The sequence below is a fragment of the Anabas testudineus genome, chromosome 1 (assembly GCF_900324465.2).
Source record: "Anabas testudineus chromosome 1, fAnaTes1.2, whole genome shotgun sequence".
NCBI lineage: Eukaryota > Metazoa > Chordata > Actinopteri > Anabantiformes > Anabantidae > Anabas > Anabas testudineus.
Genome location: NC_046610.1, coordinates 636,474 through 663,131, shown reverse-complemented (window position 1 = coordinate 663,131; position 26,658 = coordinate 636,474). Strand labels below are relative to the sequence as shown.

Here is a 26,658-nt window from a genome sequence, read left to right as displayed (position 1 = left end):
TGACACACACACACACTTTATTAGGCTGCATCTCAAATCCACTCGAAAGAGTAAAAGCATGTTTATATATATGTTTTCAACAAAGATCAAATTGTGGCCCACCAACACATTTAAATGTACATTTAGCTGAAGAGAAAACCTTTAAAGCAGGTGATTCAGAACATGGTTCATTTGAAAATGAATCTCTACTAAAATTGTGGAAAGAAATCAAAAGTAACAATTAGAAATCCTATTATTTCTGTTGTGCTGTACTTCTGGGAAAGACCTTTAGGTTTTAATACAGTTTTTCTCAGTCGCTTTAGTACAATTCTCAGATCAGAATTGAAGTTTGCAAATATGTGTGTGCATTTCTCAAAACAATTTGTACAAACAGCAAAACACTATGGATTTCTTGCAAAAGCCTGTAACTTGCTCAAAATCTTTAGTTCATCTCTCAAAACTAAGTCTTTATGTCATTGAACATGTCAGTGCCATCAGAATGTCAAGTCCTTGTGTCATTGTCTACGAACAAGACAGTCAGATTACTTAGTCATGTTGTCAATATAACTGTGTACTTTAGAGGGAGGTTCTGATGTAAACTATGGCTAAAGTTTTGATGACAATTATTGTAAAATGTAGGTTACACCTTTTTGTTTGATTGCAAGAGACTGGACAAGATTCACATTTACACTTTTATTGTTTATACTGTAATTTGTTGACAGACCATGTCACACCAATAGAAAAAACCCACTGCAAACAGTAACACAAAGGGAAAAAAAAGATAGGACAATATTCTGTACAACAGTACAGGCAGTGCAGTAGGAATTGGTGTGGTCTTCCTACACCTCTTGTCGTTCCTGTATGTTAGGCCACAAATTCTCATCCACATCACAGCGAATATCCTCTCTTGCAATGCAGCGTGGAAAGAATCTTTTAGAGTGTCTTATCCAGCCTCTGCAGGCGTCTGCTGTGATGTCATCACACGCTGCATCCATGGCAGCCAGGAGGGTCATTTGTGTATGTGGCTGGCGATCAGAAACTTTCCATCTCCATGCTGAGAAAAATTCCTCAATAGGGTTAAGGAATGGAGAGTAGGGTGAAATGAACTCCATCCGCATCCTGTTTTGGGCTGCAAACCATTGCCTGATGATGTTGGAGTGATGAAAACTCACATTGTCCCAAACTATCACATACGTTGGCAGGTGATCTCCACTCTGACCCCTCTCTTCTTCAGGGATGAGATCTCTGTAGAGAGTTTCTAGAAAGGTTATAAGATGTTCTGTGTTGTATGGACCTATTATGGGAATATGAGTGAGCACAGCATTGTCACAGATGGCAGCACCCATGGTTATGTTCCCGCCCCGTTGGCCTGGCACATCAACTGTAGCCCTGTGGCCGATGATATTTCGGCCACGCCTTCTGCATTTTGTTAGGTTGAAGCCAGCCTCATCCATGTAGATGAAGCTGTGCGGCTGTTCACTTGCTTCCAGTTCCATCATACGCTATATACAGAAGACACAAAATGAGTTTTATGAATTACAAGAATTTTCATTTTGTCCAAGATAGAGTTACATCAAATGTATAAATCACATATTGCATTACTTTTCTACAGCCATAGCAAATGTGTAAAGATTTGTGTAATGTGTAAAAACACGCTTACTGTAATGTTATCGCTGTATGATATACATAGTGTTTACTGTGCAGTACAGTTGCTGCATGTCCATGCATGTTTTACCTGTACATACTGGTAGCGTAGTTCCATCACTCTTTCACCATGTCTTTCAAATGGAACAGTGTAAAGCTGCTTCATTTTCATCTGGTGTCCTTTCAGCACTCTGTCAATGGTTGAGATGCTGACTGTTTGGATATTTGCAAATATGTTGTTGTCCTCTATAATGGCACTCTTTATCTCCCTTAGTCTTATCGCATTGTTTTCTACAACCATGGTGCAAATAGCCTCCTCCTGTTGAGCAGTGAAAAGGGGCCCTCTGCCGCCCCTGTGAAGTTGTCTTGCAGTCCTATGTGGAAAAGATACAGTAATGCAGAATACAAAATTCAGGAAGATAAAATGTCACTGTATAAAATGTAGGCCTACTTACAGTACTTGCTGAATACTGCAAAAAGCTTTACATATTGTAAAAATACTACTTACATACAATATTACTGTAAAAACTGTAATATTGTATGAAGCATTACAGAACAGTTCATATTTTAGATTACATACCTGTTCTCTCGACGAAAGGTCTGAATGATTGAGGACACAGTTGTTCTCCCAACATTTGGCTGCACCCTTCTACCAGCCTCAGCCATTGTGAGCCCATGGTTGACAACATGGTCTACAAGTGTGGCTCTTATCTCATCAGGAACACGTACATGTCTTCGGCCTCTTCCTCGGTTTTGCCCCCTAACTCCTCCACCACGCAGCCTCACTCCTCTTCCTCTTCTTCTTCTCTCTGGCTGTTGACCCCGTCCAATTCCTTGTCCTTCCATTGTCAGACATAGAACATTGTGTTGTGCTTCAGCCATATACAGTATATACTTGCCCATTGATTGTCAATGAGATGCACCTTTGTTAGAGGAAGTCAAGTCACCTGAGAGCAATTTACCAATTCAGGACAGATTTAGAAAAAAACATATAACGGAGATGTATAGAAATATGTTTGTCACATTATGACAACTTGGTCAACCATTTTGCAGTCAATGACTTATACGATGAACTAATGACTCGGTGTTTTGAGGAGTAAGACTATTGCACAGTGAACTATATAATACATTTTGATCAACATGACATAAACAATTGATAATGTAGCAAAGAGCAGAGAATTGTACATAATCATTTGCATGGATGAACCAAAGCAATTGCAACTTGTTCAAAGAAGTGAGAAACTGCTTATATGATGTGCACAAGTGACATCATGATGTGAAGATTGAACAAATAGTTTTGAGAATTTCATTCTGATCTGAGAATTGTACTAAAGCGACTGAGAAAAACTGTAAAGTAACCCTACACTGTGGAATATCACATATTTGTTTTTTTGCTTAAAACCTCCTGCTTTGAATAATATTTTCTCACAGGGAACAGATGTTGTCGTCTTCCTCACCGTCTGTTTCACCGCTGCTGAAGATGAAGGGTAACAAATTGATTTCTTACAGGAAAACCTTCAGACACTTTATAAAAGCCAGCAGAAGCCAAGAGTTATTTAACAAAAATACGCTAAATTATTATATTTAAATAAATAACACAAATAAACTATCTAAAGGAGAAATAGCTTGTCGAGGCACACCTGAAGTCCCAGATTGTGCAGCAGTAGGTCAAAATCATCAGGATGCTCCCACTGTGCTCTCTGATTGGCTAACTCTAAGCCTAAGTTTAAACCTAACCAATGAGGGTAACAACCACCAGCCAGTCAGGGCCGGTCTCACTGACCCTCATTAGTAACATCATGGCCACGAAGGAACTTGTTGTTGTCCTTCATGTATTAGCTGATGATCGTGAAGCTAATCGTTGTTAGAATAAATAGTGGATAGAGTTCAAACTCTCTCCCAGATGGTGGAAGAACCTTCTGCCCTAACAGGCCTCCACACCTCTGGTGTTCAGCTGAAATTGATGCCGGCCTTGCAGAGTGAAAATGAATCATTTAGATGTCTACAGGAAACTGTGTGTTGGTTTCAGTTTGATTTTAATTGCGGGCAGACTTGATTTGAAGCGAGGCCCCGTGTAACGAGCTCTGCTTTCATTCAGCAGAACATCTCAGCTGATAGTAGGACAGTGCTGTAACCCGGTTACTTGACTGCATGTAAACTGCTGCAGAAGGAGTGATGTTAACATTATTTCTATTGTCAGCAACCTCTCAAAGGAAATCAACATGTGCATTGAATTGCCATTTGAATAAAGAGACCAAAAACCCACGGCAATATAAAATGAAATTGATTTAGCTTTTATTAAAATGTTTCATTACAGAAATGGAGAATTGAATTGCCAATTGGAGAATGATTTTTAAAGTACATGACAAAATGACATATTAAATTGCTAATTAAGAAATGGATTTCCATTTGAATTATGATGCTGAAAAAAGTCCATAGCTTTAGATAAAAGTGTTTGCAAAATGTAAATGTTAAGGTAGTCCTTTGACCTGTGTCTTTAGGTCGAAACAATGAAACCGTAAAACAAATTTTACGGTGCATCAACTCTTTAATGATTCAGATCTGATGAACATTGATTCTCTATAAACACTGAGGAGAGAGAGTCAGCACAGGTGAATATGAAAACCAGCAGAGAAAAGACGGATGTAAAAGAGCTGGAAACACGGAGGAACTGGAACCGGCTCCTTCTGTGTTCATCAAAACAATTCAATTCAATTGAGATTGAATTCTTTAATTCAGAGCCTGATGTTAAACATTATTATTATAAATTATATGTTGTAGAAAGTCACAAACAACAGATGTTGGCAGCAAAGCACCAATGCTGTCTCTGACACTGTAATAGATAGATAGATAGATAGATAGATAGATAGATAGATAGATAGATAGATAGATAGATAGATAGATAGATAGATAGATAGATAGATAGATAGATAGATAGATAGATAGATAGATAGATAGATAGATAGATAGATAGGTAGATAGATAGATAGATAGATAGATAGATAGATAGATAGATAGATAGATAGATAGATAGGTAGATAGATAGATAGGTAGATAGATAGATAGATAGATAGATAGATAGATAGATAGATAGATAGATAGATAGATAGATAGATAGATAGATAGATAGATAGATACTTTACTGATCCCCAAGGGGAAATTTTGGTGTTGCAGCCATTACACACAAAAACATTTGAACATTGAGTAACATAATCTACAAACAATACACGAGACACAGTACAAGAATAACACAGAGAATAGACAGTAATACCAACTAAACACACTGTAGGACTTGAATGTAAAGTGACTTAGTTACACATTGTTAAACCATCAGCGTGGACACTGACTCTCTGTCAGGGAGTCATTGTACAGGCTGATGGCTGTTGGCACAAATGACTTCCTGAACCGTTCCTTGTCACAGCGGAGCTGGAGAAGTCTCTGACTAAAACTGCTCCGCTGTTTGATAAGCAGGCTGTGGAGAGGATGTGAGCTGTTCTCCATGATGCTCAGCAGTTTGTGCAGCATCCTCCTCTCCACCACCTGCTCTAAAGGTTCCAGAGGAGCCCCCCTCAGAGCCAGCTTTCCTGATCAGCTTATTCAGTTTCTTAGTGTCGCTGGCTCTGATGCTGCTGCCCCAGCATACGCAAGCAAAGAATATCGCACTGGCTACAACAGACTGGTAAAAGATCTGCAGCATCTTGTTGCACACATTAAAGGACCTGAGCATCCTCAGGAAGTAGAGTCTACTCTGTCCCTTCCTGTATACAGCCTCTGTGTTGAACTTCCAGTCCAGTCTGTTGTCCAGGTGAACTCCCAGGTATTTGTACCTCTCCACCACCTCCACCTTCTCACCCAGAATGCACACAGTGTCAAAGCCAGTTTTCTTCTTCCTGAAGTCCACAACCATCTCCTTGGTCTTGCTTACATTCAAGGTGAGATGATTGTTCCCACACCACAAAACTGTCCACCAGACCTCTGTACTCTGTCTCCTCCCCACCGCTGATACACCCAACCACTGCAGAGTCATCTGAGAACTTCTGCAGATCGCAGGACTCAGTGTTGTACTGAAAGTCTGAGGTGTACAGGGTGAAGAGGAACGGTGAGAGGACAGTCCCCTGAGGTGCTCCTGTGCTACTGACCACCCGCTCAGACTCACATCCCTGCAGTCGTACAAACTGTGGTCTGTCTGTCAGGTAGTCAGTGATCCAGGAGGCTGTGGAGGAGTCTACCTGCATCTTCAAGAGCTTCTCTCTCAGCAGGACAGGCTGGATGGTGTTAAAGGCACTGGAGAAATCAAAGAACGTGATCCTCACAGTGCTGTTTGCCTTGTCCAGGTGTGAGAGAGCTCGCTGAAGCAGGTAGACAATAGCATCATCTACTCCAACCCGGGGACGGTAGGCGAACTGCAGTGGGTCTAGTGATGTCTCAACCTGAGGTCTCAAATGAGTCAGAACCAGTCTCTCCAGGACCTTCATGATGTGTGAGGTGAGGGCGACTGGTCTGTAATCATTTAGAGCAGAAGGAGATGAGGTTTTTGGAACTGGCGTCAGACATGATATTTTCCAGACCTTTGGCACCTGCTCCATTCTCAGGCTCAGGTTGAAGAGGTGCTGTAGAATCCCAGAGAGACACCATCAGGTCCTGCTGCCTTATTCTGGTTCAGCTTCTCCAGCTGCCTCTTCACCTGGCTGCTGGTCACTGTTAGATGGGTAGGGGGGGGGGGTTATGGTAGAGAAGGGGAGGGGGGTGATGGTGGGATCATTTTGTCTGTAAGAGTTCCAGTGACGGATGTGGTTTTATGACCGTCTCTGATGTTCCTTGTAGGATGGGTGTGGGGGGGCAGCAGTGGAGACGCTGTTCTGTCTGTGAGTCTGGCAGAGGAGAGGGTGGAGGAGGAGGGTGCAGCAGAGTGTCTGGAGGTGGAGGAGGGGGAGAGGGAGGGTGGTAGTGCTGTAAACCTGTTGAAAAAATGGTTCAGCTCGTTGGCTTTGTCCAGGTTCCCTTCCACCTGGTTCCCCTTCTCCTTTGAAGCCAGTGATCTTCTTCATTCCAGACCACACATGCTTCATGTTGTTCTGCTGGAGTTGGTTCTCCAGCTTCCTTCTGTAAGCGTCCTTACTCTGCCTCAGACTCACCCTCAGCTCTCTCTGCACAGACTTCACCTGGTCCTTGTCTCCCTGTTCTTCTTCCTGTTCAGCAGCTCCTTTAAGTTGCTGGTGATCCAGGGCTTGTTGTTTGAGAAGCACCTCACTGTCCTGGTTGGGATGATGTTGTCCACACAGAAGTTAATGTACTCTGTGACGCTGTCTGTCATGGAATTGATGTCGTCTCCATGTTGGTCACAGAAAACATTCCAGTCTGTGGCTTCAAAGCACCCCTGCAGAGTTTCAATAGCTTCCTGAGACCACTTCCTTACAGTTCTCGTGGTCACTGTCTGCTTCTGACAATAGGAGTGTGGACGAGGGTGAGGAGCACCAGGTTGTGGTCAGATCTGCCTAAGGGAGGTAGAGCAGTGGAGGTGTATGCATCCTTCATGTTTGCATACAGCAAATCTTAAGTCTTATTGTCTCTGGTGGAGCAGTTGACAAACTGGGAAAAAGTGGGAAGAGTTGTGTCCAGAGACGTGTGGTTGAAGTCTCCTGTTATTATTATGAAGGAGTTTGGATGCTGGTTCTGTAAGTTAGCGGTGACTGAGTTAACGACGTCACACGCTACTTCAGGAGCAGCTGACGGGAGAATGTAAGTCGTAATGACAATAACACAGTTAAACTCCCTCGGTAGATAATATGGACGCAGACTTACAGCTAACAGTTCAATGTCCGGGCTACAGAGACGTTCCTTTACAGTAACATGTCCGGGGTTACACCACCTGTTACTCACAAGCACTGCAATCCCCCTTCCTCTCCTCTTACTGCTACTCCTGCAGTCATGATGATGATGACAAACTAAGTACATTTACATAAGTACTATACAACTTTAAAGTATATTCGCTTGACTATGACTATTTTATGCTGCTGACTACATCACTAAAGTTCAGAGGCAAATGTAAAACTTTATACTTATGTTATTGGACTTTTATTGATCCTAGTGTGAAATTAACAAACATCTCAGCAACATGTAAAATAATGCAAATTATAATTATTACACTCAAAAGCTGCAATAATAAAGTCACGACTAGTGGCTGGTTAGTGTAGTGGTAACATCACCGCCTCCAATGTGAGAGACTGGGGTTTGCATCCCAGCTATGGCCTACCTCCAGTAGAGGTGCTTAGGCAAGACCTTCTCATGTTTACCCTTAATTCTTACGCTGATAAATGCATCTGCTAAATGTACATGAATCATCAGTAATAATAATCTAAAAGGATCATATCAAATACATGTAGTAGTATGTAATCCGTCCTACACAAACAGCTGATCTCAGCATTCTCACATCATTTTATCGGACATGATGCATCAACCATGAGCTTTATTATTTGATCTGAGCTGTTCCATCTATACAGGCTTCATGTAAACTCAGCTGTGTGAAGAGGAGAAGGGGGTTTTACTGCGAGGAGCTGCGTTTTCATGGAAATCTGTCAGGATGGAACAGTTTGTAAACCAGAGGCTGCTGATTCAGACTGAGCCACAGGTCCCTGGGACAGAAACGTCCTCTTTTATTCAGTCGACTAGAAAACACTGAGCAACTGAATTTTGAGAGCAGGACAGTGTCAGTCAGCGATCAGTGGTCACAAAAGTTTAAAAACAGGAGAGAGCAGGGATGAAGTCATTTGTAGAATTATTTCTAGCTTAGGTTTTGATTCATTGTTTTATAGTTTGTCGTGTTGACAGTAACTCCCCAGCTACTCACCTGTGTGCACACATGTCCGATTCAAACACATCAGTTAATCACAGGTCTTTTCTTAAGTAAAAGACGTAATAATGGCTGGAAGTAATTTGAGGTGCTAATAAATGTTGTAATGTTGCTAAAGAATAGTTCATTTCCTAGGCATGAACCAAACAACGAGAGCTCTTGGACATCAAGAGGGAGGGAGGTACAGGACCCTTATATTGTTTAAGATCAAAACAGGGAACTCGTGCTTTACAAGTTTATTTTATTCAGCAGATGCAGAAGCAAACAGAAAACAGTAAACCTGTCTTGAGTAGTAAAACACAGCAATAAAGAAATGATCTAACATATTTCTATTCTGCCTAAAATCCTGTTACAAGCTTGTTTGGTGTTTGAAGAACTCAGTTGCATGTGGAAAGGGTTAGAGGTTAGAGACTGTCCTGAGGCTTGTTCTGTCCTTTAATATCTTGGTTTAACCAGCAAAACTCTGACAGATGCTTGTCCCACCTTGTTCAGTTGTCGAGAACATTGACTCAGTGGGACCATCACTGTACACACCATTCTTATTGAAACACTGTGGTCCACCTTAAAGAAGAAATGTCAAAATGGTTTTCACATCAATACCTTATGGGACTTGTGGTCATCTCATAATTTTAAAATGTACTGTCCATCACCTATATTATGTTGTGCGTCCACCTTACCTATATTTTTGCCTGTCTCCTGAATTCATTGTGGCCTTTTCTGTGACTGACATTAACATAGATTAAAGACTAACCCTAACCCTAACCATTCTGGTCTCTTCAGCACTACATAAATTAATTTGCCTTTTGTAGGACATGAACTTCAAATATTTGACATCATAAGATTTGTTAGTCAGTGGGTTGAGTGTTTCACAGGAGGAAACCTTTCTCTTCACACTGAACACAGAAACACGGAGGAGCCAGATGACCCAAACCCAAACCCAGCATAAAGAGGTCCAGTGAACGTGGTGTTGAAGGTGTAGAGGTGGATCAGTTTGTCAGAGGAGACTCTGTAGAAGGACAGAGTCCCAGCAGGACAGTCCAGGTACACTGATACTCTGTTAGAGACAGAGGAGGAGGAGGAGAAAGGGATTGATGTTTCAGTGGTATTGTGACAGGCGTAGTAACCTTCGTAAGAGCAGGTCAGACTCCAGGTCTGGTCACGATCACTGTTTTCTCTCCATCTGATTGCTTTTTGAGTGACTGATACATACACGTCTCCCTTCCACTCGACCTCCCAGTAACAGTGACCAGTCAGACCATTTACACACAGCATCTCATACCAGTCATCAAATAACACAGCTTGATCCGGATATGACTCCTCCCGTGTCACTGCTGTCACCTTCCTGTTGTTGTCAGACAGTCTGAGATATTTGTTTTGTGTGTATGTGTCCAGCGTGAGTTCACAGGCACCTGAAAAAGAAAAACAAAATACATGATTTCCATATCACAAGCTGATTTAGAGAAACTGGATTCCCTTTAGATCATTTGGATCATTTATCAAACTCACAACTGAAAGCAGGTACTTACACTTCTTCAGATTAGATTTTAGGCCCAGCTCTCCATGTTCCACTCTGCAGGTAGAAACAAAGTCAGAATGAACCAGTTACCAAAATCCTGGATCACCAACACATCTCAAAGACAACAACATAGTCCTGTCCAAAGCAGAGGGAGGACACTTGAAGCAAACCTGATGGGACCTGCTGGTACAGCCGTGAACCAGCAATCCTCAACTTGCCATTGTGAAAGATAAGCAGTGTCTGTTCATACCTGAGAGAGTTCAGTTTCCAATGTGGATCCTCCAGTCCAGCAGACAGAAGCTTCAATCCTGAGTCTCCTGGATGATTGTAGCTCAGGTCCAGTTCTCTCAGATAGGAGGGGTTGGAGCTCAGAGCTGACACCAGAGCACTGCAGCCTTCCTCTGAGATCCAGCAACCTGACAGCCTGCAGACCAAAACACAAACAGCACACAATCAACTAACTGCTACAAATAATGAGATATTGTTTTGTTGTGTTATTTTTTTATTGAATTACTAATTTAAAAAATCAATAAATGTGGACGCTGTGCTACAATACGAATGTCCACTTATTTCTGGACATGTGTCTGACACACACAGATATGCTAATACAACATATGTAGGTCACAATTTCCAAGATGACGAATCCTGACCTGAGAGTTTCCAGTCTACAGTGTGGACTCTCCAGTCCAGCAGAGAGAATCTTTATTCCTGAATCACACAGATCGTTGTTACTCAGGTCCAGTTCTCTCAGACTAGAGGACTGGGAGCTGAGAACTGAGGACAGAGCTTCACAGCTTCTCTCTGAGAGGTTACAGCCACTCAATCTGAAGAGAAACCAGCAAAACAAAAGAAACCAGTATTAAAATGTTCTAATTAAAGTAAAAGATAAATAGAACCTGGAAATGTTCTATTTTCACCTACAGAGCTTTGTTGGAGGCTTTGACCACTGGCAGCAGCCTCAGAAGAGCCTCCTCTGAAGCAGAGAATTTCTTCAGGTCAAACACGTCCAGATCTTTTTCTGATGACAGTAAGATGAAGACCAGAGCTGACCACTGAGCAGGAGACAGTTGGTCTGTGGAGAGACTTCCTGATCTCAGGTACTGTTGGATCTCCTCCACTAGAGAACGATCGTTCAGTTCATTCAGACAGTGGAACAGGTTGATGCTTTTCTCTACAGACAGATTGTCACTGAGCTTCTTCTTGATGTACTGGACTGTTTCCTGAGTCGTCTGTGAGCTACTTCCTGTCATTTTTAGCAGGATTTGTAGTTTATCCTGATTGTTCTGCAGTGAAACACCCAAAAGGAAGCGGAGGAACAAGTCCAGGTGTCCATTTGGACTCTTTAAGGCCTTGTCCACCGCACTCTGGTAGAAAGTTTTGGGTTTCTTATTTAGCAACAGGACATGTGCTTGTTCTTCTGACAGTAGATTGACACCTGACTTAAAGAAGTTCTGGTGAACATGAAGAGCAGCCAGAAACTCCTGAACGCTCAGATGGATGAAGCAGAACACCTTGTCCTGGTACAACCTAGCCTCCTCCAAAAAGACCTGTGTGAACACTCCTGAGTACACTGAGGTTGTTTTGAAATCGATGCCACACTCTGTCAGGTCGGATTCATAGAAGATCAGGTTTCCTTTCTGCAGCTGCTCAAAAGCCAGTTTTCCCAGAGTCTCCATCATCTTCCTGCTCTCTGGACTCCAGTGTGGATCTGTCTCAGCTCTTCCATCATACTTGATGTTCTTCACTTTGGACTGAACCACCAGGAAGTGGATGTACATCTCAGTCAGGGTCTTGGGCAGCTCTCCTCCCTCTCTGGTTTTCAACACATCCTCCAGAACTGTAGCAGTGATCCAGCAGAAGACTGGGATGTGACACATGATGTGGAGGCTTCGTGATGTCTTGATGTGGGAGATTACTTTTCTTGTGTTCTTCTTTTTAATTCTCTTCCTGAAGTACTCCTCCTTCTGTGGGTCAGTGAACCCTCTGACCTCTGTCACCATGTCAACACACTCAGGAGGGATCTGATTGGCTGCTGCAGGTCGTGTGGTTATCCAGAGGCGAGCAGAGGAAAGCAGGTTCCCCCTGATCAGGTTTGTCAGCAGCACATCCACTGAGGTGGACTCTGTAACATCAGTCAGACTCTGATTGTTGTGGAAGTCCAGAGGAAGTCGACACTCATCCAGACCGTCCAAGATGAACACAACCTGGAACTCTTCAAACCTGCAGATTCCTTTGGTTTCAGTAAAGAAATGATGAACAAGTCCCACCAAGCTGAACTTTTTCTCTTTCAGCACATTCAGCTCTCTGAAGGTCAATGGAAATGTGAACTGTATGTCCTGGTTGGCTTTGTCTTCAGCCCAGTCCAGAGTGAACTTCTGTGTTAAGACTGTTTTCCCAATGCCAGCCACTCCCTTTGTCATCACTGTTCTGATTGGTTCCTCTCTTCCAGGTACAGGTTTAAAGAGGTCTTCATGTCTGATGGTTGTTTCTGGTCTGTCTGGTTTCCTGGATGCTGTTTCAATCTGTCTGACCTCATGTTCATCATTGACCTCTCCAGTCCCTCCCTCTGTGATGTAGAGCTCTGTGTAGATCTGGTCCAGAGTGGTTGGGTTTCCTGCTGTCACAGTCCCCTTAAACACACACTGGAACTTCTTCTTCAGCTTAGATTTAAGCTGATGTCGACAAACTGGAGCAACTATTCCTGAATGAAGAGACAACACGATCAGTGAGTGGATCGTCATCCCCCCAAAAACTACGTTAACCCCATAGAGACAGTGTCTGCTCCCCGACCACCTAAATCAGGGGTCACTATGAGGTGGACCGCGGTCCGGATCCAGAAGCTGTCCCATACGGACCTGGAGCTGCAGACCAAACCAAATATTTTCATTCCAAATCTAGCGGGGCACCTTAATTTTAATCGGTGCAGCTATTGCGATCTTTATGATAGTTATTTAGTGGATGCGAGAACGCATTGACCAATTGAATGCGAGTTAAGCCGTCCCACGTGACTTCACTTAGCCAATCGATTGGATCACAGGCGGTAAAATTAGCGACTCAACAGTAGATGAGAGAAAGAATTAAAAAAATTTATAAACAGAGATGGTGATAGCAGAGAGACAGAGAGGAGAGATTCAGATGACAGAGAGGAGAGAGATACAGACGACAGAGAGGAGAGATACAGACGGCAGAAAGGAGAGAGACAGACGACAGAGAGGAGAGAGACAGACGACAGAGAGGAGAGAGAGACAGACGACAGAGAGGAGAGATACAGACGACAGAGAGGAGAGAGAGACAGACGACAGAGAGGAGAGAGAGACAGATGACAGAGAGGAGAGATACAGACGACAGAGAGGAGAGATACAGACGACAGAGAGGAGAGAGACAGACGACAGAGAGGAGAGAGACAGACGACAGAGAGGAGAGAGAGACAGACGACAGAGAGGAGAGAGACAGACGATAGAGAGGAGAGATACAGACGACAGAGAGGAGAGAGACAGACGACAGAGAGGAGAGAGACAGACGACAGAGAGGAGAGAGAGACAGACGACAGAGAGGAGAGAGACAGACGACAGAGAGGAGAGAGACAGACGACAGAGAGGAGAGAGAGACAGACGACAGAGAGAGAGAGAGAGACAGACGACAGAGAGAGAGAGAGAGACAGACGACAGAGAGGAGAGAGACAGACGACAGAGAGGAGAGAGAGACGACAGAGAGAGAGAGAGACAGACGACAGAGAGGAGAGAGAGACAGACGACAGAGAGGAGAGAGACAGACGACAGAGAGGGAGAGAGACAGACGACAGAGAGGAGAGAGACAGACGACAGAGAGGAGAGAGAGACAGACGACAGAGAGGGAGAGAGAGACAGACGACAGAGAGGAGAGAGACAGACGACAGAGAGGAGAGATACAGACGGCAGAGAGGGAGAGAGACAGACGACAGAGGAGAGAGACAGACGACAGAGAGGAGAGAGACAGACGAAAGAGAGGAGAGAGACAGAGAGGAGAGAGAGACAGACGACAGAGAGGAGAGAGACAGAGAGGAGAGAGAGACAGCTGACAGAGAGGGAGAGAGACAGCTGACAGAGAGGAGAGATTCAGACGACAGAGAGGAGAGAGACAGACGACAGAGAGGAGAGATACAGACGGCAGAGAGGAGAGAGACAGACGACAGAGAGAGACAGACGACAGAGAGGAGAGATACAGACGGCAGAGAGGAGAGAGACAGACGACAGAGAGGAGAGAGACAGACGACAGAGAGGAGAGATACAGACGGCAGAGAGGGAGAGAGACAGACGACAGAGGAGAGAGACAGACGACAGAGAGGAGAGAGACAGACGAAAGAGAGGAGAGAGACAGAGAGGAGAGAGAGACAGACGACAGAGAGGAGAGAGACAGAGAGGAGAGAGAGACAGCTGACAGAGAGGGAGAGAGACAGCTGACAGAGAGGAGAGATTCAGACGACAGAGAGGAGAGAGACAGACGACAGAGAGGAGAGATACAGACGGCAGAGAGGAGAGAGACAGACGACAGAGAGAGACAGACGACAGAGAGGAGAGATACAGACGGCAGAGAGGAGAGAGACAGACGACAGAGAGGAGAGATACAGACGACAGAGAGGAGAGAGAGACAGACGACGGAGAGGAGAGAGACAGACGACAGAGAGGAGAGAGACAGACGACAGAGAGGGAGAGAGACAGACGACAGAGAGGAGAGAGACAGACGACAGAGAGGAGAGAGAGAGAGACGACAGAGAGGAGAGAGACAGACGACAGAGAGGAGAGAGAGACAGACGACAGAGAGGGAGAGAGACAGACGACAGAGAGGAGAGAGACAGACGACAGAGAGGGAGAGAGAGACAGACGACAGAGAGGAGAGAGAGACAGACGACAGAGAGGGAGAGAGACAGACGACAGAGAGGAGAGAGAGACAGACGACAGAGAGGAGAGAGAGACAGACGACAGAGAGGAGAGAGACAGACGACAGAGAGGGAGAGAGATACAGACGACAGAGAGGAGAGAGAGACAGACGACAGAGAGGAGAGAGAGACAGACGACAGAGAGGAGAGAGAGACAGACGACAGAGAGGAGAGAGAGACAGACGACAGAGAGGAGAGAGAGACAGACGACAGAGAGGAGAGATACAGACGACAGAGAGGAGAGAGACAGACGACAGAGAGGAGAGAGACAGACGACAGAGAGGAGAGAGAGACAGACGACAGAGAGGAGAGAGATACAGACGACAGAGAGGAGAGAGACAGACGACAGAGAGGGAGAGAGACAGACGACAGAGAGGAGAGAGACAGACGACAGAGAGGAGAGAGAGACAGACAACAGAGAGGAGAGAGAGACAGACGACAGAGAGGAGAGATACAGACGACAGAGAGGAGAGATACAGACGACAGAGAGGAGAGATACAGACGAGAGAGAGGAAGAGAGACAGACGACAGAGAGGAGAGAGAGACAGACGACAGAGAGGAGAGATACAGACGACAGAGAGGAGAGATACAGACGACCTACTGATAAGATTCTCTACAGTAGATGTTTATGTGAAAATGCTATTCTTTACAAATAAAATCATAACTATTAGAGGAAAAATTGATCAGATCCTCCCTGCATATAGCATGGACTGTACAACAACTCTAGATTCATCTGCAAGACAACACTCGTACTTAGACTGCTTCCTCCCCGTAGATCATTCTGAATTAATTTCAGTAATTAATTCCTCTAAACCATCAACATGTCTCTTAGATCCCATCCCGACTAGACTCCTCAAGGATGTCTTACCTTTGATCAGCACGTCCATATTAGATCAGATCAATCTGTCTTTACAAATAGGCTACGTACCACAGGCTTTTAAGGTTGCTGTAGTCAAACCCCTGCTCAAAAAGCCTACTCTGGACTCAGGGGTCTTAGTGAATTATAGACCACTATCCAATCTGCCCTTTATCTCTAAAATCCTTGAAAAGATAGTTTCTAAGCAATTGTACGACCACCTGCGTAGCAATAACTTGTATAAAGATTTCCAGTCAGGATTTAGAGTACATCATAGTACAGAAACAGCACTGGTAAAGGTTACTAATGATCTTCTATTAGCATCAGACAATGGACTACTCTCTATACTCGTCAAGTTAGATCTTAGTGCTGCATTCGACACTATAGATCACAACATTTTATTACACAGACTGGAACATGTCATTGGAATCAAAGGAACAGCACTAGAGTGGTTTAAATCGTATCTATCGGATAGATTTCAGTTTGTACACATTAATGATGAGTCTTCCATGCACAGCAAAGTCTGCTATGGAGTTCCACAGGGTTCTGCCCTTGGACCGATTCTTTTCACTTTATATATGTCCCATTTAGGCAATATTATTAGGAAACACTCTATAAATTTCCATTGTTATGCAGATGATACCCAGCTATACTTATCTATGAAACCAGGAGAAACTAATCAATTAGTCAAACTTCAAGTTGCTTAAAAGACATAAAGACCTGGATGTCCTCCAATTTCCTTCTCCTAAATCCAGACAAGAAAGAGGTTATACTGTTTGGGCCTTGTTTGAACCAGCTCCCAGCTCAGGTTCTGGAGGCAGACACCCTCTCTACATTTAAGACTAGACTTCAAACTTTCCTTTTTTATAAAGCTTATAGTTAGAGATGGATCAGGTGACTCTGAACCATCTCTTAGTTATGCTGATATAGCTTAATCTGCTGGGGGACCTCTACTGATACACTGAGCTCCTCTCCTCTCTCTTTTCTCCTCTATCCATTCAAATTCCACCATTGCATGTCATTAACTTTGTGTCTTCTCTCTCCTGTAGTTGTGTTTCCTCCTCTCTGTCTCCCTCTCTCTGTACTTTTCTGCAGGTATCCTCGGCCTGGAGCTGTACATCTCCAGGATCCAGTTCACCTGCCCGATGTTCTTGATGCTTGTTTTTGTTTTTGTTGCCTGCTGTTCTTTTCTCTCTTCTCTTTCCACTCACCCCAACCGGTCGAGGCAGATGGCCGCCCACTATGAGCCTGGTTCTGCTGGAGGTTTCTTCCTCTAAAGGGAATTTTTCTTCTCCAATGTTGCCAAAAGCTCTCAAATGGGATTGTTGGGTTTTCTATATCATTTTTTTGTATAATTATTCTCTGTAAGTTCTTAAACACTGTAAAGTGCTTTGCGATAACTTCTGTTGTGAATTGGCGCTATACAAATAAAACTGAATTGAATTGAATTGAATTAATATAAAAGTGTGGAAAATCCTCTTACTGCTTTGCAGACGGTCAGCCAGCTCCTCCTGATCCATTCCCGTCAGGAAGTTCAGTGTCATCTTCAGAAATTCCTCTTTAACTCTTTTTGTCTTCTCTTCATTGTTAGGGCTTTTTTTCCACCACTTTGAGGATCCAGAATAATCGGAAGTCAGAAGCTTTTGGAACATTTTCAGCTCGTTCTTCACAAAAGTGAAAATGTTCTCCTCAAGATTCTGGGCAGAATAAAATCTTAAATGTTTAATTATGTGTTTAATTGTATTTGAGTTTAAATGAAAACTACTTGTTGGGCATTTACACACCATGAATATGGAGTCCAGGTCTGTTGGGTGCTGCTGGGCAGACTGACCACTGAGAACCTCTGATTGTTGCTGCTGAACTCTGGTGGGAAAATTGAAATGCCACATCATACTTTATCAACAGATGAACATGCATATTTTAATTTTGTAGAAATCTCATGTTGAAACACCTCCATTTTGAGGATCACCACAACAGAAAAAAATGTGTTTTCAGCCATAGGTCATTAGGTTCTAGTCTGGATAACCTTTGAAATCCTCCATCGATACACAAACTACATAAGGAGGTATGTGAAGAATAATAAGAGAAAAAAGAGGAAATGCTGGTGAGGGGAAATATGTGCTCAACAATCATTTACAACATGTACTTAACTTGTGGTTTAAGTTACAAGCCAATAATAGTTTGTAAAAAAAACAAACCACCATTGTTGGTACACCTTGTATATCTAACAGGTTGTATATCTAATAGGTGTCTAACAGGGTCAATTTCCAAAGAACTGACCAACAACAACCAAGTTGTACTGGTTAGTGGTAACGTCAGTGTAGTGTAAATTTTAAAGAATTAATACAAAACAATCCATCTGCTTTTCCTATTTTCACATGTTCCAGAAATTGCATTGCAACCAACACCTAAACATTTGAAAAGCTCCTGTTAAATGAATTTCAGATTAAGAGAAATCCTGGATAAACTGATCCAAATGAGATTTGGATGGTGAAGAACATTACAGTTGTGTGAGTATGGGAAATAATAATGACATACTATATTGATCCCCTCGAGGAAACCGTTTGGTTTCGACACCTCTACCTCCATCTGTCAGGATTCAGGCCTCAGGCCTCATCTCTGTTCGTTTAGGCGTTTTTGTCTCCACCTAGTGTCTGCCTGGTTCTCCCTTCCTCCACCTCCACTCTCAACCCACTGGACTCCTAATGACTGATTCATTTCACCTTTGTTCCCCTTTTGTTTTATAAGCTCCCCTCAGTCCTCTGTTCCCTGCTGGTGTGTTGTATTGTGATGTGTTCCCCTCCATGACTTTGGTTTGTCTGTCAGTCAAGTTACTTCACGTTTCGTTTGTTGGATTCCCTGGGACTTTTTGTTTATTGGACTGTTCTCCCCACGTGTGAGTTTTCCTTTTGCCTGCTACTGCAGTGCCGTTTTTTGTTGTTACTTTGTATTGTTTGGTTTATATATTTGCTCGTCGTTTGCCTGCCTTTGGCAGTGATTTTCGTTTGTCACTTTGTATTGTCAGTAGTTCATTTGTGTACCATAGCGTTTGTCTCGTGCTTTGTTTTGTTTTGGTTAATAGTTTGTATTCTTGGGCTTCACTTGTTTAGTTGGGGTTCTGTATGTTTTAGTTTATGTAGTTCGTATTGTTGCCTGCATTACTGCGGTATTTTCAGTTGTCACTTTGAATGTCAGTTTACAGTTTTTGTACTTGTCCACCATGTTTTTTCAGGTCTCTTTATGTTGGTACTGTGTTTGTTTGGTTTCCTCCTGTTCCTGCGTTTTGTTAATAAATATTGCCTTTTTGTACTTACCTGTTTTAGTCCGTGTCAGTCCCATTCCCTCACACCATCAAAAATAACGCTGTTAGAACATGATGCTGTTTTATGTTAATGTTCTAGGTGGAACCACATTGACTTACTGAGTCTCTGAGGGAAGTTGTGTAAACTCTAAAGGTGCTTTAGAGGACTGGTGTTTCTTGATGGACACACTGATGCTTCCAGGTCCAGGAGAGTTTGGCCTCTGCTGTCCCTCTGAGGAATAGGTAGCAATGCCGTTAGCAGTCATGAAATAAAATGAGTCTAATGTGTAATTTAATCAGTTTTTTTTTTTTTTTTTTTTTTTTTTTTTTTTTAATTTAAATTCAGTTAAACAAATGTCAATGTGCAAGTCCATAAAAACCATAATGTTCAGATCTAATGGTTCTAATAATTGAGCTCATGAGTTGTTTCTCGACTAGGTGTATATCTTCAGACGAGCAGACTGTGGTCAGCATGACCTCATCTAAGTCAAGGGTATTAACAAATGTGTCTTAAATAATAAAACTCATAATAGTAATGGAAAAGTTATGTGAACCCCTTGAATAATGACCTCAAAAAAGTTAATTGGAGACTCAAACTTTTTGAGTTTTCTCTGCAGAAGAATACGCTTATGTGAGCCATGCCTCACCAAAAGAGTTTCATAAAGGTGGAAAGAGTTACCAAGGGATGTCAAAGACTTTAGAAACTCACCAGTCTACAGTTAAACAATCTACAAATGGAGACAGTTTGGGACTGTGGCTACTCTTCCAGGAAGTGGGCGGTCAGTCAAAATGACCCGAAGAGCAAAACAAACACTCATCAATGAGGTAAAGAAACAACCCAGAGAGACAAATATTTGAAGGCATTATTGGAACTGGCTAACATTAGTGTTAATCTACAGTATGTAAAACATTAAACAAGCAGTGTGTCTATGGCAGGACACCACAAAGGAAGCTGCTACTTACTGAAAAGAACATTGCTGCAACACCTAAAGTTTTCCAAAGAGCACATTAACACTCCACAGAAGTATTGGCAAAATGTTTTGAGGACTGATTAAAATATATCAAACTATTTGGAAAGAACACACAGCACTACATCTGGTGTAAAAAGTTCACTGTATATCATAATGAAAACATCATCCCAACTTTAAAGAATGGTGGAGGAAACATCATGATTTGGGCCGGCTTTTCTGCATCAGGGCCTGGCCAGCTTGAAGTGATTGGGGGAAAACGAATTCCAAGGTTTATCCAAAAAATTCTTTAGCATAATGTCAGGATGTGTGTTCGCCAGCTGAAATTCTATAGAAGTTGGGTGATGCTGCATGATAATGACCCATAACACACAACAGAATGGCTTCAGAAAAACAAAAATCAGGCTTTTGTGTGCGAGTGGCCAAGTCAGGGCCTTATCTGTATTCTCCTTCTGTAACTCACCTTCTGTTTCTGAAATGATGTCAGACAACCTCTGCACCAGATCATTCCTGTTGATTGTCTTTAAAATCTTCTTGGTCAACTCCACAGCATCAGGAAGGGTATATGTCTGCACCAGCAGATCAACTGTCTCCCTCCTCTTTGTATCATCCAGCTTCTCTTTTGGGATGACTGTGTAGCCTTCTAAGATGTTATCCTGCTGCAAATACCATTTGAAGTCTTCAAAATCATCTTTTCTCAAATCTCTGAGCATGTGCAGAAGGTCCTCTGAAGTCATCGTGACTCCCTGGTAAAAATCAGAGAGCTGTGTCAGTCCTACTTTCTGCACTGTGATGAGCAAATTACATTTTAATATTTCAGTTGGTCTGTTGTTGACAACAGAGTGGAATTTCCCATTTCTTCAAGCAACCTGCATTGTTTTAGTAATGTTTGCAAAAGCGTAAATGCAATTCTCTCTAAATCTGCACAAATATCACTTGTACAAGGCTTTCTGTTTGTTCACTGTCTAACTCAACTGTCTAACTCTTCAGAACATACAAACATTCTTGTAGCCCTTTTGACATCACATGCTAAATAATTCATTCAAGTATCAAAATCTGTCATCATGTAGTGTATAAATATAATTTTAAAAAATAAAATAACAAAGACATGGAGTGTTTGTGATGTTTGTTGGAGTAAATTGGTCAATTACCTGCCAGGTGAGCATAATGAACAAAGAATAACAATCAACAAGCCATAATCAAGTCTGCAAGTATTTAGAGCTTGCTCATAGCACAATCACTCACCAATTATAATGCCAGAGAGTAGTAAATAGGTTAAATTAGTTTATTGTAAAAGGAATATCTAGGTGGTAAGGCACAAACTCACGACAGAAAACAATTGGGCAATGCGGCAAGATACAAGGGAACAAACAAGAACAAGGACAAAGTAAAACGCAAAAGTCAAAAACTGGGATGGAAACTAAGGGTGTGGAAGGCAGGGGATGTGGCTCGGAGTCTGAGGGAAAGTAGTACAAATGCTGGTGATCTGGCAAGGTGGTGTTGACTGAAGGGAGCTTGGAAAGGGAGGCTGAGGCACAGACAATACAGATGATGTGATTAGTGGCAGGGAGAACAGGTGCAATCCATGAGGGATGATCTTGTGCAGGCGGCCCAACAAGGGGTAAGGCCAAGAAGGGTGGACAGAAGGGGTTTGAAGGACGGCCTAAAAGTGAGAGCCTTTGGACATCACGCAACCAGGAGGGCCGGAATGGGAATGACTGCAGAAACCGGAGGTGGAAAAAGAAATGTGGTGACCAACTGAACAAGGGTTGTTCAGCAGCAAAGGTAAGAACTGGTTCTGAAGCTGTTGCGAGGACTGGTGCCTGAACTGGAGCAGCTGCAACAGCTGGAACTGGAGTGGATCCTGGACTGGAGCAGGAACAGCTGTGGCTGAGACCGGAGCTGATGGTGAGGCAGCAGAGGCTAAGGGTGCCGGGGTCTGGGGAGCTTCAAGTCTCTGATGGGGAGGTCAGCGTTTGCTGGAGCTGCTCTCCCCAAGGTTTTTCCACCTGCAAGGCATATCCCCAGGAAGGGTGAGAGCTGGGGTTTGCTGGTAGCTTGTGAAATGCTGGGGGTCTAGGGAACTTTCCTATACTCCTACTTGAAAGGCTGCAGAGGGAGCTTCCTGTCTGATGAGCTTCACTTTTTCAGACCAAAAATGAACTGAGAGAAGCAGAATGGCGAGACACGTGGGAGGCCTCTGAAATGTACCATATGGTCAAGCTGCTCCCACAACAGATCAATAGGGTTCAGATCCGGAGACTGTGGTGGCCACTCCATTCCAAACAGAATTCTGGCTGACTGCCTATTCTTTCGATATTGCTGACTCATTTTGGAGGTGTGTTTTTGGGTTAGTATCCTGTTGTAGGATGAAATTGACCCCAATCAAGTGCTGCTCACTCTTAATAGCTTTCCTTCCCTGAGGTCCCTTTCACTCTGTATAAATCTCCTTTTTACCACCTCCAAAGCACCTAGAGCCTCACGCTGCCTCCACTATGCTTGACTAAAGGTATTAAGCACTGTTCCAGCATCTTTTCAAATTTCTCAAAATGTTCTCAGATTTGGTTTTATCTGTAGACAACACCTTCTTCCGGTCTTCCAGTATCCAGTGTCTTTTTCCCATCTTACTTACCATGAAGTCCAGCATCCTGAAGTCTCCTCTCCACTGTTGATGCTGACTCTGGTGTTTGACATGTACTATTTAGTGCAGCTGCCAGTTGAGGACCTGTGAGGCGTCTTTGTCTTAAACTACACACTGTCAGATATTTGTTCTCCTGCACAGTTGTGCATCGGGGCCTCCCACTGCTTTTTCTGTGCCTGTTAGAGCCAGTTTGTGTATGAAGGGAGTAGTTCCCAGCATGATAAGAAATGTTTCTCGCAGTGAGTAGCCTTCCTTTCTAAGGACAACAATAGAGTGATTGGTCTAAAAATCATTTGATTAATTTTTAATGTTTGTGAATTGCATGAAAACAAAGAAATTCTAAATAAAATTTGGTTTATAATGTGACAACTTCTTCACAGTAAAATGATCCATCGAGGTTCCACCGACTGAGCCACATGGGTTAAGAAGCCAGAACCAGACTGACAGACAGACAGATAGGATTAACACTCACACAGAACCAGGAACTATCCTTTGCTTTGCTGAAGTCTTGACGATCGATCTGGCCGGCTGTCCTGCAGACTGGGTGTTGAAACTGTGGCGTCTTTATGAGTTGACATGCAGGACAAAGAGCTGAGACAACCCACATGAACAGGAATGAACACCCCTAAACAGGAAATTTCAAGTTTCAGTAGAGGTTTCTGACCACATCCTGTCACTTTAACTCAGTAGAACATTACTAACTACAATCCCATCGCCTCCACTATGTTGACAAAATCTGGACAAACAAAACCAATAAAACCATCCTAGCAGGACAGACACCACAACAAGTGAGTGACAGAATGGGATTTTTGCAAATCTGGGTGAACTGACCCCTTAAACGAAGTGAACAAAAGCACTCTGCCCACAAGAATATGTAGAATACGCTCAACAAATCTAAACTCAGCTGCAGCCATTAGTGATGTGTCAATTCAACTTCAGGGGGCTTGTGTGAATATGCCTCAATCTAAAAACTGCACAGAGCTTGTTAACACACAGCTAAATACATAGAAGTCATGGAAATAAAAGCAGGCCAAATGAACAATGGCTTTAATGACACTAATGCTATGAAGCATGATAGTTGCTCTGACAGAGTCACAGCTGGTTTTGCACTGTTCACTCTGGATGATGAGGAAAAGTGACCATGAGTGTGAATCAGGTAAAAAAAAAGAGGTTGTGTCTATAATTTATTCAGAAATGTTTTGCTTGCATTGTACCTGACTTGTAAGTAGCTTTGGATAAATGCATCTGGCAAATGACTAAATGTAAATGTACCATTTTCCGCCTTTTCATTTATAACTTAACTAGTGAAGTTAATCTGTGGCATTATGTCCACATCCTGTCTTGCACTGAGTGAATTAAACGTATGACTTTTATGAGAGATGCAGACGAAAACCTTCTAATAAAAGGGTCCTGTAACTAATTAAATCACCACATTCAGCCACAGAGCACTGAAATGTTTCCATAACATCACTTGGTCGAGGCCTCATATTTGATTTAAGTTTTCAGAATTAAAAAAATTCCCAGCTGAACACAAAATGTCTGTTATTTTAGGGCCCTGTAGTCTGCAGCCCTGTGGTTTCCAACAAGTTACACTGTAACTGTACTTTTATTGTAGTACTTGTATTGTGTTGGAGTTTATCTGTGATTCTCTTCCTGTCTCTCACCTTCTGTTTCCGACCTGGTGTCAGACAACCTCTGCACCAGGTCGTTGATCAGCTTTAAAGTCTTCTTGGTCAACCCCTCAGCAGTCTGTACCAGCAGACTCCTTCTAAGATCACTGGAAGCAGGTGCATAGTAGTCCTGCTGCAGATACTATTTGAAGTGCCTCTTTTCAGATCTCTCAGCACTTTCAAGAGTTTGAAACTCATAGAACATCCTCAGCAAGGTGCTGCAGACGTTGAAGGACCTGAGTCTCCTCAGAAAGTACAGCCGGCTCAGAGCCTTTTTGTACAGTGCTGATGAGTTCTTATTCCAGTCCAGTTTGTTGTCCAAGTTCACTCCCAGGTATTTGTACTCCGACACAACCTCCACCTCCTCCCCCTGTATAGAGAGAGAGATGACAGGACTTCCAGATTTCCTGAAGTTTATCACCAGCTCCTTTGTTTTATTGATGTTCAGTTGCAGATGGTTGAGTCCACACCAGTCAACAAAACTGTCCACAACTCCACGGTACTCCGTGACATCTCCACCCTTAATACATCCTACAACTGCAGAGTCATCAGAGAACTTCTGAAGATGACAGGACTCTGAGTTGTACCTGAAGTCTGAGGTGTACAGGGTGAAGAGGAACGGAGACAGAACTGTCCCCTGTGGAGCACCTGTGCTACAGACCACAGTGTCAGACACACAGTTCTGCAGGCGGACATACTGTGGGCGGTTAGTGAGGTAGTCCATGATCCAGGAAATCAGGGGAGTGTTGACCTGCATGTGTTTTAATTTCTCTCCCAGCAGTGCAGGACGGATGGTGTTGAATGCACTGGAGAAATCAAAAAACATGATCCTCACTACGCCCCAGGCTTGTCCAGGTGGGTGTAGGTGCGATGGAGCAGATGTATGATGGCGTCATCCACTCCAAGTTGAGGTTGATAAGCAAACTGGAGGGGGTCAAGTGAGGGTTTGACCAGAGGTCGGAGGGACTCCAGGATCAGCCTCTCAAAAGCCTTCATAATGTGTGATGTCAGAGCCACTGGTCTGAAGTCATTGAGGACTCTGGGACTTCTCACCTGCTCAGCTGAGATTGTTATGGTGGTGGCAGATTCGTGCGGGGGAGGGACTGAGGAGTGGATAGTGAACTGAAGTGGGCTATGTGGCTCAGCCTGGAATCGATTGTTGGCTAAATAGCGGAGAATGGGACTGTTACTATTACTTCTGTCTCTATTGATCATGTATCATGTGTCTACATGTGCTTAGATACTGTACGTGTGTTTTTGAGAGCAGGAGATGAACAGATGCTAATATGTCCAGAAGAGCATTAAAATTAAAGCTTTATTAAATGGACAAAAACAAGATGCATGAGTGAGGGAGGGGGCGGTGTGCCATCTGATTTCAGATGATGATGTTTTAGGCAGATACAAGAGGACACACGTGGTAGATACTGAAATGACTCATGCTGTGGCTTCTTTTTCAAGGTGAAATGAGTCATTTGTGTTTCTGCTGGCAGCGGTTTGTGGGCTACCAGAAAGAGGTCAACACTTACAGGAAGAGAACTAGGGGCGAAGCAGAACTACATTATCATCACTGCCTGTAAAACTTTACAGCACGTAACAATAGAAGTCACTATTGATAAGTTTAAAATCAGTGTGTTGTGTTGCCTTGATTGATTTCTTTTATAAAACCTAGAACTGGGTAATAGCACCATATAGCATTTTGCTTGTTTTTCAGTTTATACATTTTAAGCTGATGAAACAGAGCAAAATGTTTTAGGTTCTGTATAACAGTGGAACATAGTTCATACATGTATCAAACTGTATTATGATGTATTCTGCATCAATTATCTATTGATCTCACTCGGCATCTCATTCATGATGCTAACGCCTGTGGTGTCATTATTGACTCGTTGATGCCATGGGAGTGAAGGTGGCTGCCTGGGAGTCTCAAAATGACTGGACATAAAAGTGGAGACATCATGGTTTGATTGACTTTACTCACAGAAACTTCAGGGTAAAAGGTTCAGATAAAAAAAGACACACAGTCAGCTGGCATCCCACCGGGTCTTACACTGAATGCTGCTCGGTACATTTAGCATCAATCTGCGACATCGAGGGAGGTCATTATGTGATGATGTTGGAATGAGAACAGGCTGTAATGTCCAAACCAGTATCATGTCTGATTGAAGACATAGTGACCAGTTGTTAAGACACATTTTAGCTTTTTAAACATTTTATAGGATCTTTGTCCTAAAAGGTCTTTGAAAGCATAAAATCAGATTTTAAAAAGTCTTTCACTAAGACTATTTGACTGCCTGTGGTTTTATGGGAATTTATAGCTC

At 43.0% G+C, this 26,658-nt stretch overlaps 2 protein-coding genes across 2 annotated transcripts; both read right to left on the bottom strand.

Annotated features, from left to right (window-relative positions):
- Window positions 1-309: 309 nt before the first annotated feature.
- LOC113161750 lies at window positions 310-2,969 on the bottom strand. The gene is made up of 3 exons (XM_026359554.2): window positions 2,204-2,969; window positions 1,715-1,997; window positions 310-1,481 (listed from the first exon to the last, which is right to left on the bottom strand). Exons 1-3 carry the CDS (start codon window positions 2,524-2,526, stop codon window positions 819-821), a joined length of 1,269 nt encoding a protein of 422 aa, XP_026215339.1. The 5' UTR covers window positions 2,527-2,969; the 3' UTR covers window positions 310-818.
- A 5,775-nt stretch (window positions 2,970-8,744) lies between these two features.
- On the bottom strand, window positions 8,745-23,211 carry LOC113161599 (NLR family CARD domain-containing protein 3-like). Its single transcript, XM_026359286.2, has 10 exons — window positions 23,143-23,211; window positions 20,493-20,775; window positions 19,182-19,293; window positions 17,545-17,623; window positions 17,244-17,457; window positions 10,911-12,690; window positions 10,640-10,813; window positions 10,240-10,413; window positions 10,000-10,043; window positions 8,745-9,882 (listed from the first exon to the last, which is right to left on the bottom strand). The coding sequence occupies exons 2-10, from the start codon at window positions 20,764-20,766 to the stop codon at window positions 9,362-9,364; spliced, it is 3,372 nt and encodes a 1,123-aa protein (XP_026215071.1). The 5' UTR covers window positions 20,767-20,775; window positions 23,143-23,211; the 3' UTR covers window positions 8,745-9,361.
- Window positions 23,212-26,658: the final 3,447 nt, after the last annotated feature.

What these genes read in the sequence shown, in the direction of transcription:
- LOC113161750 (XM_026359554.2), bottom strand. Translation starts at nt 2,526, where the DNA reads ATGGGCAAGTATATACTGTATATGGCTGAAGCACAACACAATGTTCTA. An exon ending in ACCTTTCGTCGAGAGAACAG is followed by an intron (nt 1,998 to 2,203) that starts GTATGTAATCTA and finishes TTTTCCACATAG; the next exon opens with GACTGCAAGACAACTTCACA. An exon ending in TACGCTACCAGTATGTACAG is followed by an intron (nt 1,482 to 1,714) that starts GTAAAACATGCA and finishes TTCTGTATATAG; the next exon opens with CGTATGATGGAACTGGAAGC.
- LOC113161599 (XM_026359286.2), bottom strand. Translation starts at nt 20,766, where the DNA reads ATGACTTCAGAGGACCTTCTGCACATGCTCAGAGATTTGAGAAAAGAT. An exon ending in ACCTGGACTCCATATTCATG is followed by an intron (nt 17,458 to 17,544) that starts GTGTGTAAATGC and finishes TATTCTGCCCAG; the next exon opens with AATCTTGAGGAGAACATTTT. An exon ending in AAAATCTAATCTGAAGAAGT is followed by an intron (nt 9,883 to 9,999) that starts GTAAGTACCTGC and finishes TTTCTTTTTCAG; the next exon opens with GTGCCTGTGAACTCACGCTG.